Source organism: Mya arenaria, chromosome 15, assembly GCF_026914265.1.
Source record: "Mya arenaria isolate MELC-2E11 chromosome 15, ASM2691426v1".
Lineage (NCBI taxonomy): Eukaryota > Metazoa > Mollusca > Bivalvia > Myida > Myidae > Mya > Mya arenaria.
The window spans coordinates 18,540,890-18,559,577 of record NC_069136.1 but is presented as its reverse complement, the minus strand read 5'-3'; the positions used below and the strand labels follow the sequence as shown (position 1 = coordinate 18,559,577).

General features: G+C 34.5%; 2 protein-coding genes across 2 annotated transcripts; one reads left to right on the top strand and one right to left on the bottom strand.

Annotated features, from left to right (window-relative positions):
• Positions 1-663: 663 nt before the first annotated feature.
• LOC128220205 (eukaryotic translation initiation factor 4E type 2-like) lies at positions 664-7,366 on the bottom strand. Its single transcript, XM_052928490.1, has 6 exons — positions 7,229-7,366; positions 7,023-7,104; positions 6,404-6,631; positions 5,149-5,301; positions 3,746-3,882; positions 664-2,665 (listed from the first exon to the last, which is right to left on the bottom strand). The coding sequence occupies exons 1-6, from the start codon at positions 7,246-7,248 to the stop codon at positions 2,623-2,625; spliced, it is 663 nt and encodes a 220-aa protein (XP_052784450.1). The 5' UTR covers positions 7,249-7,366; the 3' UTR covers positions 664-2,622.
• Positions 7,367-10,690: 3,324 nt separating this feature from the next.
• Positions 10,691-18,184, top strand: LOC128220204 (mediator of RNA polymerase II transcription subunit 4-like). The gene is made up of 6 exons (XM_052928489.1): positions 10,691-10,819; positions 13,838-13,959; positions 14,842-14,957; positions 15,379-15,523; positions 16,087-16,236; positions 16,726-18,184. The coding sequence occupies exons 1-6, from the start codon at positions 10,749-10,751 to the stop codon at positions 16,902-16,904; spliced, it is 783 nt and encodes a 260-aa protein (XP_052784449.1). The 5' UTR covers positions 10,691-10,748; the 3' UTR covers positions 16,905-18,184.
• Positions 18,185-18,688: the final 504 nt, after the last annotated feature.

Genomic DNA, 18,688 nt, shown 5'->3' with positions numbered 1-18,688 from the left:
CCCACTGTCTATAAGAAACAATCGATATTATCTACAGGCCATGACCAATATATATACATGTATAACGTTTGAGGACTCTACAACAATTATTTCATAAGTATTGATCGGAAACGATTGTGTGACGCCGACGATGCCGCCAAAAAGACGACAGACATAAGTACTGAGTACAGATCTCTAAGACTGCAATTTTCACTTCTTTAACAAAGGTAAGGGAGCGAACAACAAAAACAAAATTACTACTATCTCTGATTGTAGGTTGTCTATCTTAGACGTTAATTTTTTACTTGGCTATTTTGATTATTTCAATGGCCATTATCCAGTCATGGTTGGTTTAAGAAAGGAACCGAGCTATCATGGGTGTGTTTGATAAAATGAATAACAATCAAAACTGAAGACTTAGTCGCATTCACAAGCCTTCGTTTCAAGACACAGAAGATTGACTGTGCTCCATCACATTAAGTTCTGGTATTTGGCTAGTAGAGCTGAAAAATGGCAACAATTTTGGTCGCCATTAAAATCATCTGTACAGCATGCCTGATCATTTGTGGAAGTTGAAGGCATATCCTATGGAAGGTCTTAAAAGACTTTGACACACATATTTCATGATGTACATACTTCACATACCTCCCTCTTTTGTGAGGAATTAAACAGACAAAGTCAAGGTGGACTTAGATTTTTATTTCATAATGCATACAGATATGTACATAATTCAGTTACATGCATACCCTGTGCAATTTTTTTCAGTAAAAAACCTTGCTTCACTGTTTAAAATGTAAGGGCAAATTTGTATGAACAAAATGTTTACCTCGTTGACACTGACTTAGTGCAAAACTTCTATTACAGTTTATTTTTATGTTAAAAAATATAATTTTCTACGTTTGATTGAAAAGAATTAGGAGAAAATTGTTTCCCCTTGTATCGTTCCGAAACGATACGCCTGGGGGCGCTATGATTTCGCGCTCTATCGAGCACGTGTTTACTGTGCAATATTGATTGATTCATTCAGCGCATGGTCACCAAGCTGTGTACAAGCATGTCCGACGTTTTTTTATTTAAAAAAACTTAACGGTTTCATTCATATCAAACATCGGAACTCATCATTATATTCTTGAAATCAGTATACATTATGATATACAAAATTTTGTCTTTATGTTTAACAAAAGTTGTGTTGTTACATAGATATATCAATGCTTTTTGAATAATTTCATTGAAAATGTGTTGCTTATGTTCGTATGTTGAAATATGTGAAAATATTTGTGTATGTACAGTTGATTGGCCATGACGCTTACAACAAATTAAACATTTGTATACTCTACATGTTGTTTTTCGTCTTAGTACAAGATCGAATTAGTAAGATAGAGTGAGTAAGGATTGATTCTAGGGGACAAACATTTTTATGTAAATTTAAAAACAAGTAGTTGAAAATCGTTCAATAATTTAACACAAGTACAATTTAATAGTGTTGGCTTAACTAAAGGCACACATATAAAATAATTCTCATGGACATTTTCATCAATTTCCGTGTGTACCCAGTATGTATTAAAAATTGTTTGATGTTAATCAAAATTATAATATATTGCATTTAAAAAAAAAAAATCAAATTCAGAACATGTCTATGTCAATTCACAAAGGCAGAACTGTTCAACAATTCTTATATCAGCAATAGTGTCCCAATGATGAAAAAGAAATAAATCACAGGTTTCCCAGACAATGACATCCCCAATCCACTATTGCGCTCTGCTACTTATGTAGTGTAAACGGAATAAAGTACATGGGCACATTTCAATAAAGGATTTTAGTCATAATATAATAACCTTAAATCTAACAAATGGCAATATATGGAATTGTTTTTATTTCAACAACTTTGTGTTAATTTTTATTCCGCTACTGGCTTAATTTAAATTAACTCAAATATGTAGCAAAACAAATGAAACCATAATAATACTTAAGCTGACTAAAATCTTTATTTAACAGGATCCCAAGGGTCCTCGACAATGAAAGGATGCATGTTAAAAATGTGCCGTTATCTTAAAACCATGAAAAATTTATGCCAATTGCTAGGTTCCATCTATGAAAATTAATGCCATCGAGAAATATGTCTTAATCTTATAATCTATGATATTCTAGGCCAGATTAATAAGTGTCTGTTAATGAAAATGACGGCCGAGGAGAAAATTGTCATCTTAAATCATGACATATTTATGCCAAATTAACTTGTGTCCATCCATGAAACTTAATGCTGGGGAGATATGTGTTGTTATCTTAAAATCCATGATTTTTACCTCACAAAAATGAATGCGAAGGAATACAAACATGGATCTTTTGAACAGATCACATTCAAATGACTTACAAACATACTTCATCAAATTTTAAAATAAATTAGTGAAAACATGAAATCACAGATTCCGGTCTCGGAATATATTATATATTATACCGACCAAGGGTGTTAAGTGACTTCAGAAAATGGAGAGAACACTTTATAAAATCACAGACTCCAGGGATAGTCTTAGGATATCTTATATTGAAAACGGACCAAGAATGTTATATATGCCCTAAACTTGACACACTCCACTTTGTTTTTCATACTGTTCCCTGTTTCTCAACATGCCTGTCCTGGTCCTGCTATCTCAAGAAGACGTCGGTGTTTCTAAAACTGGAGTTGTCTCTGGAAGAACAGGAAAAAGTTGTTATATCATATTTCATTCTCTTACACCAAAGCGATGATGCTAAGCGTACAATAGGTGTTACATTTATCATTGTCAAACCTCTGATGAAGGAGAATTTTAGACTTTCACCTTTAAATGTGATAAACAAATCAGATTTGATCAGTGAATATTTCTCCTATTCTTTTATAAAGCTAGTCTAGAATTGACAGCAATATTCTAAAAAAAAAACCAGTCACAACAAGCACTAATTCATTTATTTTTCATTTTTGTCAACATTTCATTACATTGTTTCCAAAAATACAATTTACATGAACTTATTCAACCTTAGTTACATTTTTTGCCAAATTGTCACTGTAAAATCAGAAACATAAGTATACTCTTCACGAGACCCCCTCCTTCAGATATAAAGGATGCGATACTTATAGCTCTTAACTTTTCAGAGCTCAATGAGCAAATCATACGCAACGTTATCTTACAAGGGAGCTTTCATTCTCTCCCATTTATAAAATTTTGCTGCCTCACAGAGAGTACTTTCTTTATTTTGGTTATTTAAGACAAGAAAAATACTACTCCTCTACAGTATCACACGAGAGCGCTGTGGAGCAAACACCAAAGCTCGTCTTATTTTTTCAGTGGAATAAGGGAAATAACTCAACAATTATTATTTGAGTTAGGGAATTTAAACCACAAAATAGAAGTTAGAACACATAAACATGTTAAACATTATGAAATAGGATGGTTGGTGCACAACTTATTGTTCAGGGAACTCATACGAGAAGGATGTATAACTCTATATAATAGGAGCCTCACGGAGCAAACACCAGTCTGCAAGTCCCTTTTTCTTTCAAGTTGAAAAAGGAAAAACCTCGACAATTATTAAAGTCTGAGCTATGGGACTTAAGTGTGAATTGTCCCTTGCAAAATATGTGCCAAATTACATTTAAATTTCTTCAAAGTGTTCTCAAGTAATAACCAAGACTACAAGGACTATAATGGCAACAACAATACCAAGGCTATAACAATAATGTTTTTAATTACCCGAAAAAAAGAGATAAACTATAAGCCTTAAAATTACTGACTTGAGACTGTCTCCATGTGTTTTATACTCCATGATTGTGTTGGGTGGCAGATTAAGAATACGTTTTAGTGTATCACGGATACGAGATGTGGTCACTCCGTCGCTGGCTGTCCTGTTCCACAGGGATAAAATGTCCTCCTGAAAAAGGATGTAATGTTGATAACTAAATATTCAGGTGGGTTATCCACTTTCTTTGTCTAAACTGTTTTCAGTCAAATGACCACACAACAAGCTTCATTGTTTATTTAAAAAAAAAAATCCTATATCACATGAATTGTAATAAAATATACACTTAAATATATGAACATGCATGATTTCATTGCCCTGACCTTCTTATGGAGATACTGCCACCACAGACCATAGATTGATATTATTAATCAGAACCTACAAGCTACAGCATATCAAAGAACTGCAAGGGATAAAATAAATCAGAAGTATTCTATAAAATGCGACCAATTCCAAGGAATCAGGCTAAACACCCTGATATACATATTCATAGCTTAAGTATAACTGTTAAAACAATGCTGAGATTCACTAAGTCACATGACTTGCATTTGATACATTATTTTTTTAAACAAGAGCTGTCACAGAGACAGCGCACTCGACTATTCCGCCGCTTTTCAGTGTAAGGATTGAAAAGTTTTGGCCAAACATGCATGGATCACTGTTAGATTAGATTTCAATGCAATTCATGATGTGCTGAGATAGTAACATAAATGTGGTTACATGCAAAATTTCAACCAGATTATTTAAGTCTAATAATAAAGGGCAACTATTTGCAAAATACAGTTATATATCTTGGTTATTCATTTACGTTGAGTGGTTAAATACCATTCTATAAAGTCTCAATTCAATACATCGAGTAGTTGCTTAGAAATTAACCTATGTGTGCTTACATGCAAAACCTTAACAAGAATTTCTATGTCGAATAATAAAGAGCAATTATTTGCATTAAATGCAAAGTAGATTATCTAACTTGGTTAATTAAGTAGGTTGGATAGTTGAGTACCAATGTATCAAGTCTCAATGCAATACCTCAAGTAGTTGCTGAGATATTAACCTATGTGTGCTTGCATGCAAAACCTTAACCAGAATTTCTAAGTCGAATAATAAAGGCATATTATTGGCATTAAATGCAAACTAGAGTTATCTAACTTGGTTAATTGAGTAGGTTGGATGGTTGAGTACCATTGTATCAAGTCTCAATGCAATACCTCAAGTAGTTGCTGAGATATTAACCTATGTGTGCTTGCATGCAAAACCTTAACCAAGGGGTGACGCCGACGCTTGGGTGAGTAGTATAGCTCTCCATATTCTTCGAATAGTCGAGCTAACAAAGTAGGAGATTATCAAGGGCGTTGTAATCTGATTGAGCAGCATATCCATTTCTGAGCCATGACTTACAGAGTATCGTATGGAGATGACAGCCCCACATATCTCCTCCCCGACCATAAACTGTTCACCCAGCATTGCCAGTATCAGATTCTCCCAGCAACGAGATGCCAGACCTTTCTTCAGCCGAATTATCCACTTGCCACCATTCTTGTTTGCATTATCCTGATAAACAAAGAAAATTCTGGTAAGTTGTCTTAGTCAAGGAAATAAGCAATTTTATAAACAAAGAAAATTCTGGTACGTTGTCTTGGTCAAGGAAATAAGCAATTTTATGACTGTATCAACAATAATCTCAAAAGAAATTGTACAATTTTATTCCTGACAAGATTCCAAGTTCTCTATTGACTCATGTAATAGGGAAACCGAGTATGAAAACTTAAGTACCGGTAGCCAACTAAAAAACTCAGTTAACTAACTATTAACTTAACCATTATTACTATATCAAAACCTGAAATCTGTACTGCACAATTTAATAAAGAAGTTTTACCACCTGTTCTAGTGTATATGGAGTGTGTGTTTTAACCTAAATAATAATTAAATAAAGTAACAAGTATTAAAGCTACATTTTCACAGATTGATTATTTTGACAACTTGGAATGAGTCAATTTTTTGCACAAATGTCTGCACAACCAGTGATATAAGACTGCTGACAAAGGAGCACATCATAGTTTTCATATTTACATTTAAAAATTTATGTTTTATGGCTAAAAGCCTTACTAACGCTTTAAGAAAATGAACTTTACAGCAGTATACCAAACAACTGAGATCTGTTCTATTGTGAGTTATCTGAATAATCTTATATGACTGAATTGAAGGCACTGATGCAAAAATGAGCTGATTCTTAGGCAAATAAAAGGTGATAACCATCATGTGAGAGTGCAGCTTTAAAGCTTTAAAGCTGCACTCTCACAGATTTGCCGTTTTTACAACTTTTTTTTATTTTTTTGTCTTCAAATGAGCAAATATTTGGTAAATATCGCCAAACCAGTGATAAAAGACTGCTGACAAAATATTAAATCACAGATTTTCATATTTCAGTACGAAAACTTATCTTTTATGGCTTAAAGCGTTACGGTTTAAGAAAAATGCATAAAACATCAATTTTTGAACTTTAAAAGAAATATCTGTGACCAATTTTTTGTCAGCAGTCTTATAAGAATGGTTTACATGCAATTTAACATAAATTGGCTCGTTCCATGACAAAAAAAAGGTGTCAAAACGTTAAATCTGTGAGAGTGCAGCTTTAAATTTCAATAAGTCTCACCTCCCACATTGGTCTGATGCCCTCCTTGAACAGATGATAGTCTGTGTGGCCAGTGAGATCCCCAGGTCGGGCGATGTGGCAATAATGTCTCCAGAACTGCTCCACAGAAGCAAATGTCCCTATTAGCTTCAAGTTCTGGTCGTAGCTAGCAGATTTGTTGCCCTGAGATTTCCGAGAGTACCAGAAGCCATAGTTGTACTGCAGTGGGTTTTCACCCGGGCCAGGCTTCTATGGAGTAAAAAATCCTTTTAATAAGGGTATGGATAAATGATTGTTTAAGAATTTTCATTTTTTCTCACCTTTATGTGAAAGTGGTCAGCACCGTTTGAATTATAAAAGAAGCAACACTTAATTCTGAAAAGAACCAGTTTTCAAAAATGGGGCTTATAACATTGATAAATGTGACTTTTATGATACCATACACCTACATTGTATAGGCAGGAGCAACTTGCAACAGTCCATCAACATAATAATGGAGGAAAATGATTTTGAATATTTACAATTTTCAGATTTGTGAACTGAAGTTTACTACTACTTTCATGTTAAAATGCATAACACTGTAAGTCCCATTTTGTAACCCCGGTGCGCATGTTCTATTAATGAAGTGCGCTACACTTACTGGTGGTGGCCTTGGGGGAGATTCTGGATCAGTTTTGTCAAACTCTTCTTCACCGGAACCACTGCTATCTTCAGCTTTCAATCTAAATATGGAACATCCGAAAAATATATCCGAAATAATATTCTTGATGATTTAAAAATCGAATTGCTGTCAATTTGCTTAGTATTTATGTATCAGATCTACATAATATTACAATAAGAACTTACGCATCAAATTTGTTGTTCATAGTTTGAAGAGAAGGTGAATTGTAGAGACCACGTCTTGTTTATTTTTATTTTTGTTATACAGTATGTTTCGCACCGCTATATGTTACACCGCACTTTTAGCTTTAAGTAGCAGACAACAGTCGGAATGACTAGTTGACTAGTTTCCGTGGAAAGTACGAACACCTACGGAAAGTACACTCAAGATGCATATTATTTTTTTTTATGAAATTTAAAGAAAAATATAACATTTTGTAATACTAATGAAAAAAAACATGATACATGTGTAAAAGTTTTGTACAAATCGGATGATATTTGACTTATTTATTTGAGGTTTATATATTTTGCATACGGAAAGAACGAAATACTACGGAATAACGAGTTTGCGCAAGAACATGATATTTTATAGATGCAATTTGCTTTACCCAGGAATCTCGATCGGAATAACTACCCACTTTTGATACAAAACAATTTTCAAAAATGGTAACTTGAAAAATCTGTCAACAACGTACAATTATTTGGACTATGGAAAGGACATGCAAAATACACAATTTGTATACATTGAAAATGTTTCACCTAGTTAAACTTTCAATGTTTAAATACAATACATATTGTTTATGTTATTCAGATTGACAGATTTATTGTAATTTTACGTATACGGGACTACTAAATGCATCTTATCGTAATTAGCATATCTGATGTCACCAGCTGTGAGTATATCTGTGTATTACCCCTTTGTCGCATTTACACAGGGTTTGTAATACTTGGTAAAAAGAACGAACCAGTAGAGGTGTGATAAAACATTTAATTTTGATTGCTTTAATTTATCATTAACGTACTTTACAGTATAAAAGAAATGAAGTATAAAATAAAAGACAATATGATTGTGCAAGTAAGGTTTGTATAAATGACTTGAGAGTAATTCACCAACCAAAACAAAACTTGGTTGTAAAAAAACAACTGCATGAAGCGCAAATCACTTTGTTCCACTGGTAAAGACTTTCGTAAAAATTCAAAAAGCAGAACTTGTGTTTGAATCAAACCCAAGCATTGACTTCACTCAAGCCGTTATTGGCTCAACATACAATGTGGTGGTTGAAAATAATCCAATCAACCTGTCTGTGACTCATGCTGTTGGTAAGGGTGGTCTTACCACACCGGGTGTTCAACACCCCTACGGCGACGTTGTCCACAGGTCTCCCTCCTTGATGATGAAACCAACAATCTCAAATACACGGTCACACTTTCCGATTCAAGAACAACTCACTCACCGATTGACCCTACTACTCAGATGGGAATTTTGCATTCAGTCGGGAAGAGAGTTTCTGTGGAGGAACATACAATGTATAAGGTCCCTGTCAGAAAACAAAACCAAATACATATTATGTAGTCAAAAACAGCAGAACTGAACTGAACTGAACTGAACAGAAAATTTATTTTGGACTTAAGCATAAACAGCTCATCGTCACACTATACAAATATAAAACAGAAATATAGAATACCGACACACACTCAATCAAAACATGCATAATTACATTATATGGCGTTTTAAATGATTTTTGTATTATAGACAGATTTTTTAGAGATAACTCAAAAATGAAAAGAGAAAAAGGAAAACATCAACCAAGTTTTACATTGAATGCGAGGTCATATTCATTCACGTTGCATAGCAACATAATCAATATGGAATCATCAAACAACTCCAGCGCCAACTCACTTTCGTACACGTGCATCCTCAGCCAAATCATGATGAAGTAATTCAACTTCATCGCTTCTACCAGCAACTTAAAGAAGACAGTTTATATAAGAGACGAGTTACGTGGTTAAAAAATGATGGCACGTTGACTGACTGACCGGTGATTGCTGTTATCGAATGCATTGGTACTTTTCCAGACAAGTCGGTCCACGGAGGTGTTTAAGACCACCAAAATAATCCTGGGTACGTCAGAACAAATTCGGCTGTTATCCAACAACTGAAAGAAAAAGTTAAAAACCGGCCAGTCAAAGAAGTTGAACTAGAATTGAATAAAGAAATCTCAGACGATTTTAAGAAACATGGAAATGAAAAACAATTAAGAACTCTCAAAAATGAAATTAACCGAATGGACAGAAAGGAAACCTGGTAGTGTTAAGTGTAGAGAACATGACGAAATCGCACGAGTTTGTTCAGAGCGTCAAATATCTGCAAGGAATATTCAATCCAGTTGTGGCACTGTCCACAAAGTAACAAATAAATGACATTAAAATATTCTGTTGTACAGACAATGGTGATGTTTTAGGCATGGATAAAACTTATATTTTATAGGAGTCTTTCACGGTATCTAAAGGGACATACAAACAGGCACATGGAAAATATCATTATCTACCCCCAAAAAGACAGAGATGAAATTGTAGTCGCCATATATGGTTTTACGGAAAAAACGATAGTGATACTTTTTTGATTGAACACACTGAAAGACATAATCAACGAAAAGAATAAACGTGTAGGTTCGAAAAAAAATCTAACATTATTTCAACAACAAGCTGATCCCAACACATCATAAGCCCCGTAAAAAGAGGCAAGATTTGTACTACATGGACAAACAACAACTGTGAAAGTGCTAATAACATGCAAAAAATATGCAACAACTTTGGAGGCACGGGACATGCCCAAATTTAATAATACTCTCTATGACATCGTACAAAGTAAACAAAAAGAAAAACTTAGATCGATACGAGACACCGGAAACTATAAATTAGCCATCATCACTAAGTCGACATCAGCTACTGCGCCGCTATATCACAGAACGGTCCCTAGACTTACCGAAATACGATTATTTACCGAAAGACGGATAGAATTACCGAAATACGCATTAGAAGCATTAGAAGGCGTCTTTCGGTAACTTTCATGCGTTTTTCGGTAATTCTATCCGTCTTTCGGTAAATAATCGTATTTCGGTAAGTCTAGGGACCTATCACAGAAAGCTACAATGTATACAGAAAAAAGTGAAGCGTTTCCTTTCAGGTTATGGGAAAACATGTTTTCCCTAATATCTTTATATAAAGAAAATGACAGATCACGGAAGTTTTAATTTTAATGCATCATAATATATACCTTTTTTCTCTCAAATCGGTTGGTGTCACTTATTATGGAAACCATTTCATATAATAACGTGAAGGGTTTTACATATGCTACTGTACCAATGGCACAAATCGCGCTTGTGAAGTTAAGTCCCATAGCTCTAAATAAAAAAGTTCAGTGAGGCTCTTGACGGACGATTGCATCCGATTGCGATTATTTTGTTCGCTCAATTAAACACATTTTAGTTTTAAGAGCATTGTACAGCGAACGGCTTTAATTCATAGCCGAAATTAGTGGGGGGCATAAAATCGCTGCTCAGAGTTTAGACTATTGTCTGCTACCTACCTTACTAGTATGCGGTGCTTTATTTTTCTCTGATGACATACGTATTCTCATTAGTGAACATTTCCAAATTATAATGTTAAACGTATTTTGATTGGATGTAGGGTAAAAAGAATAAAAATGGCAGCTTCCACAATAAGCACAAAACAGAGATTGTTAACTCTCATTGAAGATGTCGATATCGTGTCAAGGTAATGTCTAGATACTATTTAGTTTATGTATTGTTAGTTGTGCTGTGATGCCGTTAGCTGACACTGACTTGTTTGGCTTATTTTTAAAATATATCCCGGAACAACGGGTTTTCGACCGCCTAAGGATTATTTACAGTTTAATCATAAATAAGTGATAATAAAAAATAAATGTTTGTGTGTACCATTTAAAGCAATCATTCATCTTTCTAAAAACAAAAAAAATAAAATCTGTTTCAATCGTCTGTTGTTTACATTTTGGATCCAAAATGGCGGCTGTCACATGTTGTATTTGACCTAGATACAACATGCTTTCGACCATGACCTTTAACTATACTTCGCAACAAAAGTTTGTGCACAATATTTTTTATTTTAATTTGTATAACATGTTTAGACTGTTTAATGAATTTTATTTTAAGAAATAGTAATTAAATATTTACATATTTGCCATACAGACACTTTTTAGTTACCTATCACCACAAGAGAGGCAAAGGAATGCATAATCCCTTCTAATGGCTTTCACATGGGTACAAAATGATAAATTCACCCATCATGAACCCTGTTATCACTGGTCATACTCTGAATGAGCCTCATATGACCTGCCTAGGCTGCAATATGTATAAGTTTATGGTAACTGAGCGCCCAAATGTAATTCAATATAGTAACCTGTAGATAAATTTCATTAATTTTAGAATAAGCAACATACCATATTTTGATGCGCTTTTAATGTTGTGCACTATACTAAGAAAACGAATGGGCATAGGTTTTAGGCTTTGGTAGATATGTAAGATCTGGCAAACCAAAACAACACGATTTTAAAGAAGTATTTTACATGTGAAATCATTTTAAACGAAGGGTCTAATTTGGCATTAATTAAAAATGACAAATTGGTGTTGTTTCAAGTATAACTGAAGTTTTTTTAACACTTCCATTCCCATTCTTTTTCAAATGAAGTTTTCTGACAGTTCTACTGTTATGGTTAACAATTGGAGCTTATTTTTACCGGAAGTGACGCAAAATAGAAGTGTTTTACACATTTTCAGGAGGCGGTCGAAAATAGGTTGTGGTCGAAAATAGGTTGTTCCGGGATATCCCATTGTGATTGGACGTTTGTGTCAATGACAATTTCGGACAACTGGTTGTCTGCTAGGGATTTAAATTTGCACTGTTTAGGCATTTGTGATTGCCTCGGAAAGAGCCAATTGTTGTTCAAATGCCTAGAACTAGTGATATCAGACTGCTGAAATGCCATCCAGGCAGGGTAAAGAAATTTAAGTGGAATTTTTGGTTGATATTTTTTTTTACTAATTTTTTTTTTTTTGGGGGGGGGGGTTGGACATAGGGTGGGTCGTCAACATAACTGCTGCCTGTGAATTTGATATGTTATAATGTATTACATGGCTTAAATTGGTAATAACGCTTGAATTAAAATGAAATTTTCAGCAGTTTTCAGAACAATTGAGATATGTTCAACAGTTACTTTTTTTTTTTTCATTATTTTTATTTTTCAAAATAACATGAAAATACATTTTTTGTTTTGCCATATTAGACCAGAACCTCATACCATGTGAACTCTACCTGCAGGAGGCTAAATATACCACTTTTTAGACCACTCTACCGCCATAGCGCTTTCCCGTTAAAATCTACCGATATTGAAAGCTCTTTTAAAAAACCTCAAAATCATGTCAAATTGGCCTTAAATGTTCTTTTGAAAACCTCAAACCATGCTAAAAAACCCTTATATTCTGAATCTTTAAAGAACACGGTGCAATCACTGGTCAAATCAGTTAACACTTAGGCCAAGACGTTGCTAAGTTACCAGTATGGTACATAAGACCGCTAATCAACGTTCTTTATTAATTGGCAATCTACTAATCAGCATTTTTGTAAACATCAAAGACATTATAAAACTGGCCAAACATTAATGAAAACAATTTTTCCATGGTGTTTTTTATTATGCCCCCCTTCGAAGATGAGGGGTATATTGCTTTGCACATGTTGGTCGGTCGGTCGGTCCGTCCGTCCGTCCGTCCGTCCGTCCGTCCGTAGACCAAAGCTTGTCCGAGTGATAACTCAACAATTCTTGGACGTATGGTCATTAAACTTGACATGAAGGTTGGGCCTGACCAGTAGATGACCCCTATTTATTTTAGGGCTTATCGGGTCGAAGGTCAAGGTCACAGTGACCTTGAATGCGAAAATGTTTTGAGTGATAACTCAACAATGCCTGCACCCCTGGCCCTCAAACTTGACTTGGAGTTCCGTCTGACCTGTAAATCACCCCTTATGATTTTAGTGGTCATCAGGTCAAAGGTCAAGGTCACAGTAAAAGAAGCTTTTCTGTGTGATAATTTGTCAATGCCTGCACCCATGGGCCTCAGACTTGACATTTGGATTTTTGTTTGACAAACATCTCTTGTTATTTACAGTGTATAAAATTATTCGACCTTTGGGTGGGAAAATTAACATACATAATTCTGCAGTCGTCTGCACTTACACTCCGACCTGTTTTGGTAGTCTGATTTTATTTATTAGCAGCTCTTCTCAATATAAACATGTTTTTAAAAGTCAGAGGTAATGTTCCTTCTGTTTCTCAATCAAAAACACTGACATTTGACAAGTCTCTTAACCATGTCATGATCACGTATTTTATGTGTATTTTCCGAAAATCTAAAAATAGTAACAAATATCAAATTTTTGTTAACATTTTTTCCATCATTGTTTTTGACTGAAAATTAAAGGAATTAGAATTTCTACCACTTTTGAACCTAATCTATGGCTTTTGAGACCTAAATCTACCTCTCTGTCATTGCCAAAGGTTCGCATGTCTGAGAACCTGGGAGGAGGTTTTGCTGCTGAAAAATTAAACATTAAGAAACAATAATGACTAATCAAACAGGGCTATGCAAAAGTTGAGGTTGGCAATTTACTGTTATTTTTTTCAAATTTAACAAGTTAAGTTGCTTTCCAAGGAGATCTACTTTTGACACATTCATGGTAAAATTTTACTCTATCCAACAGGGAGTTATTCGAGATAATGAGCACGCCAAAGGGTCAGCAGCGACCAGGAGCCCCAGAGCCTTCAGAACTTATACAGCTATTGGTCGAGAAGGATAAGGAGATTAAAGCATGTCTACAAACAGGTACATGGGTTTAGTCGTACGGCTTCAGTCTGAGTCTAAGACTGATGCTCGGAAACTTGACTCCTAGCCTGGTTTTTTGTAGTGTGTACGCCAATTTTCGAACAACCTAACACAATTTTTTTAAAAATTTGAATCTTTTGAAAATAGGAAAAAGGAAAAAATTTAATATTTCAATTTTCATTGGATATAAAACAGATCATTTTCCACTTTTTTCAGACTTTTAGTTTGTTGTATGCATGTGTAATTAAGCCTAAAAAAAATTACATTTGGTTCGGGTTACCCGACCCTACCTACGGAATAGGCGCCGACCCTACTGTTTTTATAGTCAGTTTGAAAAAAAATGAAAAAATGAAAAACTAAAAAAAAAAAAATTCTTTCGTTTTTTTTTTAATTGCTTTTCAATATTTAGTTTAAACCTTAAATGCTTATACAGAAGATAACTTTAACATCATTCTCCAATGATGAAAACGATATTCTTATATAAAGCCTAATAAAAAAAAAAATATATTTTTTTTTTAAAAAGCCTACCTACCCTACCTATTTTTTAAAAGGATGTAACCCTAACCAAACAATTTTTTTTTTAGGCCTTACTTAAATGATTCAATTTCATTGCAATTAAATAATTAATTAATCCTACTAAACAACTTCATTCCTAAGTGACTCATTTTGCAAGTCTTGTTCTTCTTGCTCTTTTTATTGAGTCTTGTACTCAAAAGGGGACCCATTATTCTTGTAACACAACTATGTTCTGGTCTGTCATGCTTTTGCTCAGGACCAAAATTTACCAGTTATTTGAAACATACTAGTCAAGACAATTTCAAAATGAGTACTGAATACAATTAAAACAGATTTTTTGTATGTTGCAATTCACATCTTTTACAGCTAGTAAGCAAGCTGAAGTACAAAAAACAATTGATGAGCTGAAACATGAAGTTGACAAGCGTGATATGGACATTAAGATTCTACAGAAAAATCTTAAAGAAGCTGAAAATGTCCTGGTAAGTTTTCTTGATATATATTGCTTAATATAAATGCTGTTTATACTGTCACACAGTTGAAAATTCAAATAAAAACAACTTTAAATACAAACCTTGAACTATAAAAATAAGCCTTTTCACATATTTATATGTACATTGTATCATAAAATCACCAGTAGAACTTTAGTGGTAGGCCAATTATATTTGAAATGCTGTAGATTGTGAGCAATTGATATGACACTTAAATCAGATTACATCATCCTTTATAATTACCATCTTTTTGACAACGGTATACATTGACTCCGTTTTCATTTTCATTCTCTCCAATGATTCAACAGATATAAACATTTATAAGATGACACTGTGGTTTGTTGTAAATTTTTATTGGAAAGCATGTTGAGTGGTTGATTTCATTTGAATAATAAACACTGTTTTATTGCAGTCGACAGCCATATTCCAAGCTAAACAGAAGCTGGAGGCAATCAACAAGGCAAGTGATCGGCGAATCTCATCAGAGGAGCTTATAAAGTTTGCCCACCGTATTAGCGCCAGTAATGCAGTGGAAGCCCCTCCTACTTGGCAGCCTGGTAAGGGAAATATATGCTGAGTTTCAAATGTTTTAATTCCTTTTCAACAGATGTGCGAGAGGATATCTTATACACGCTCATGAATATTTTACAATCAAGGTTGTTTTTGATGGGAAATTGCCAATGTGGTCCGATGGAGTCTTGACAGTGTTTTGTATTACTCTAAATTAATATTTGTTAGCCTTCCCATACAAATGTTTGAAATGATTATTTATTCTATTGATCATCTTTTTGTCAGGCTAAGGCTGTCATATTGTTCACCAGAAATATAATCCTTCTATATCAAGCAAATATGTGATGGAATGTCTCCGGAATTACATTGTTTTCTTCTTTCATAAACATATTTGATACCTTAAACTCTTATTAACTGTTTTTTGAACAAAAAGCCAGAGTTTCGTGATTTGTTATGGTGTTGTCATTGACCCCCTCATATTTACAAAACATCCTTTTAATATAATAGTGAGTAGATTCACATGTATAACTCTGGCTAAGAAACAGAAAAGAGCATTGGCTTTTAATCTGCGGCGCTTTTGTTTAATTCTTGGAATGTCTCTCTCCACTAGGTGACCCAAGAAGGCCATACCCTACTGATTACGAGATGCGAGGTGGGTGGCTGGCCAAGATGAGTGACATTCCCACCAACACGCCAGCGGTACAAGCTCAGGGATCATACGGGGAACCAATGGCTTCAAATAGACTATCAGCAGCAAATGGTAGGTAGTAGGTTCTGTCCTTAGTTTAAGAAACATTTCTAATTTTGAAGTCTTGTAGTGATAGTCCTGTAATGGTTAATGGTTTAAGCTGCATTGTAGGGTTTAGATTTGTTCAGATGAAATGAAGGAGCACTACCAATTGAGCTATCAGAACTACAATATTTTGACATTGAAAATAAGGCTTCAATTTAACGGTCAATCTCAGCATCAGTAGTGACGTCACATTATCTCCACTCATTCAGAGTACATGTATATGATGATTGATTGATATATTCTTGGTCATATACTTAAAACCATGCCTTCAATTGGCACCCCCTTTCAAATATGCTATCATTAAGGCCCCTGATCACTCCTGTGATTGCTCTAGTATGACTAGTGACTGGTTAAGCATCAGAAATTTTCTCTTTGTGTTTGAGTAACATTGTTTATTGATGATGATGATTTGCCAATATTTTTTAAGCAATTACAGAATCATAAAATATATTTCAGACCTGCCCCCTCCTGCCCCTCAAGGGACCACAGTGACCTGGCAGACACCTGGTGAACTAGCTGCACCCTCCGGGCCCCACCCCTCAGGAGGCCTTGTGGATTTCAAGTCTCACAAAGACGTAGATGAAGTAGAGCTCATGTCCAGTGATTCCTCTAGTAGCTCCAGTAGTGACGAGTGAAGGGAGGCAACTCATGTGTACTTTAAAAAAACAGGGTGTGTTAAAGTTGTCTTCCTTGGTGCATAGTTCATTCAAGTGTGTGAAGTGTGGGGAGATGGTCAAACAGAACAAATTGAGCAAGTTCAAAAGACAGATAGAAAGGAAAATAGTGATTGGTGAAGGGAGGTAACTCCTGTTTACTTGTGAATCATAATTAAGGGAGGCAACCTATCTTTGAAGGAAGAACATTACCGGTACTGTGTACTGGGAGGTCTCATTTGAGTTGTCTATCTTGATAAAATTGAATGTGATGGGTGGTCATATGACTATATGGAACAGATTGGGAAAGTTCACAACGAGAGAAATGATGTCCGAAATGGATAATTTATGTGAATGTATATTTTATGTATGAAATGGTCAATGACATTTTGACCAAAATATGTTATAATATTCTATGTAAGGTAACACATATCTGATATGTTCCATGTCAGTTAGAGCTGTTTTTCAGACAGATTAAACATAGATGTAGCACATGTATTATACGTCTGATTTGCTTGCTGTATGCTAGAACTGAGTGAACATTCCTATTTTTTGTGCCGTCTGTGAAGCATGGCAGAAACATCGGGATTTAATTTGTTTGGCATCCTTATGGCGTCACACTTTTATTTCCAATCAATATCATTTGGACAACTAGGTGTCAAGTCTTCAAACTTGGTATGCATATTGGCCATGGTCAGTAAATGACCCCTATTGATTTTTAACTTTGGGTCAACTTTCAGGGTCATTGTGACCTTTAAAATGTGTGTCTCCAACATGCAACATATCTAAAGAATTTTTGTTTTCATTTTTTATCTTAAAGAAGTAGTTTAACAAAATTTGCCTTACATCATAAAAGCTGGACACAGTCAGGTATTGTTGGAAATCCAGCAAAAAAGAATCACCCATTACAAACAACAACATGTTACGGTAGTCAAATGATGGATCACTTTGACAGGTTGTTGTGTTTGCACTGTAAATGCTGGGCATTTTTGGTTGCCGGATTAAGAGTTTTTTACCATTTTTATGATAATTGCATCATTGTAAACAATGAACAAAAGATTGTTTGTGTGGTGGAATAAGTCATACATTTTATGAATTGTCAACAATAAACAGAGGGGACTGTGTATTGTTGTGTGCTTCAATTTTAAAGCAAAAAGTCATTAATTGTTTTTTTGTTGTGATTCAGCTGTTGTCATCTTTAATGTGATAAGAGGTATGATATTTTTGTCTTTGAAATGGTATTGCCAAAGAAATAAATGATTCAGCAAATTTTGCTTTTTCTATTATTTTTAGTTTGAATGTTTTTTCAAAGAAAAGAATCAAGATATTGTCATAACCTTGGTCTCATTGGCAGTCATGGTGTTGTACCCATGTTCATTTTTTTAACTTTGCCAAAGGGTCATACATATGTCCTTGAGAAATGTCGAAATATGCCCCATTTTGACAAATAAAACATGCACAGTTTGTTTTTTATCTTGGCCATAACTAAAAAAATGTTCAAGATATTGAAATGAAACTTAGTATACATGTTGCCAACCCATTGCTCGAGCCAAGATTTGAAGAGGGCTTGGTTCTAGGCCAGAAAGGGCACTTGATGCACATTGAATGAGCAATAATCGGCGCTTGCAAGGGCTCATTGTTCAATTCTTATTCTGTATGTGTTGTAACTACTTTCAATACTAATAGTTAATTATGAGTACTGATGCTGTTGTCCTTACTTTAGTGTCAAAATTATATATATATTTATTATTTTCATACTTATTTCT

Excerpts from the sequence above, each read along its gene's own strand:
- LOC128220205 (XM_052928490.1), bottom strand. The coding sequence starts at position 7,248 with ATGAACAACAAATTTGATGC. Across the intron at positions 5,302-6,403 it reads GCATCAGACCAATGTGGGAG|GATAATGCAAACAAGAATGG; the intron begins GTGAGACTTATT and ends TTTGTTTATCAG. Across the intron at positions 3,883-5,148 it reads TCATCTCCATACGATACTCT|GAGGACATTTTATCCCTGTG; the intron begins GTAAGTCATGGC and ends ATCCTTTTTCAG.
- LOC128220204 (XM_052928489.1), top strand. The coding sequence starts at position 10,749 with ATGGCAGCTTCCACAATAAGCACAAAACAGAGATTGTTAACTCTCATT. Across the intron at positions 13,960-14,841 it reads TAAAGCATGTCTACAAACAG|CTAGTAAGCAAGCTGAAGTA; the intron begins GTACATGGGTTT and ends CATCTTTTACAG. Across the intron at positions 15,524-16,086 it reads CCCTCCTACTTGGCAGCCTG|GTGACCCAAGAAGGCCATAC; the intron begins GTAAGGGAAATA and ends TCTCTCCACTAG.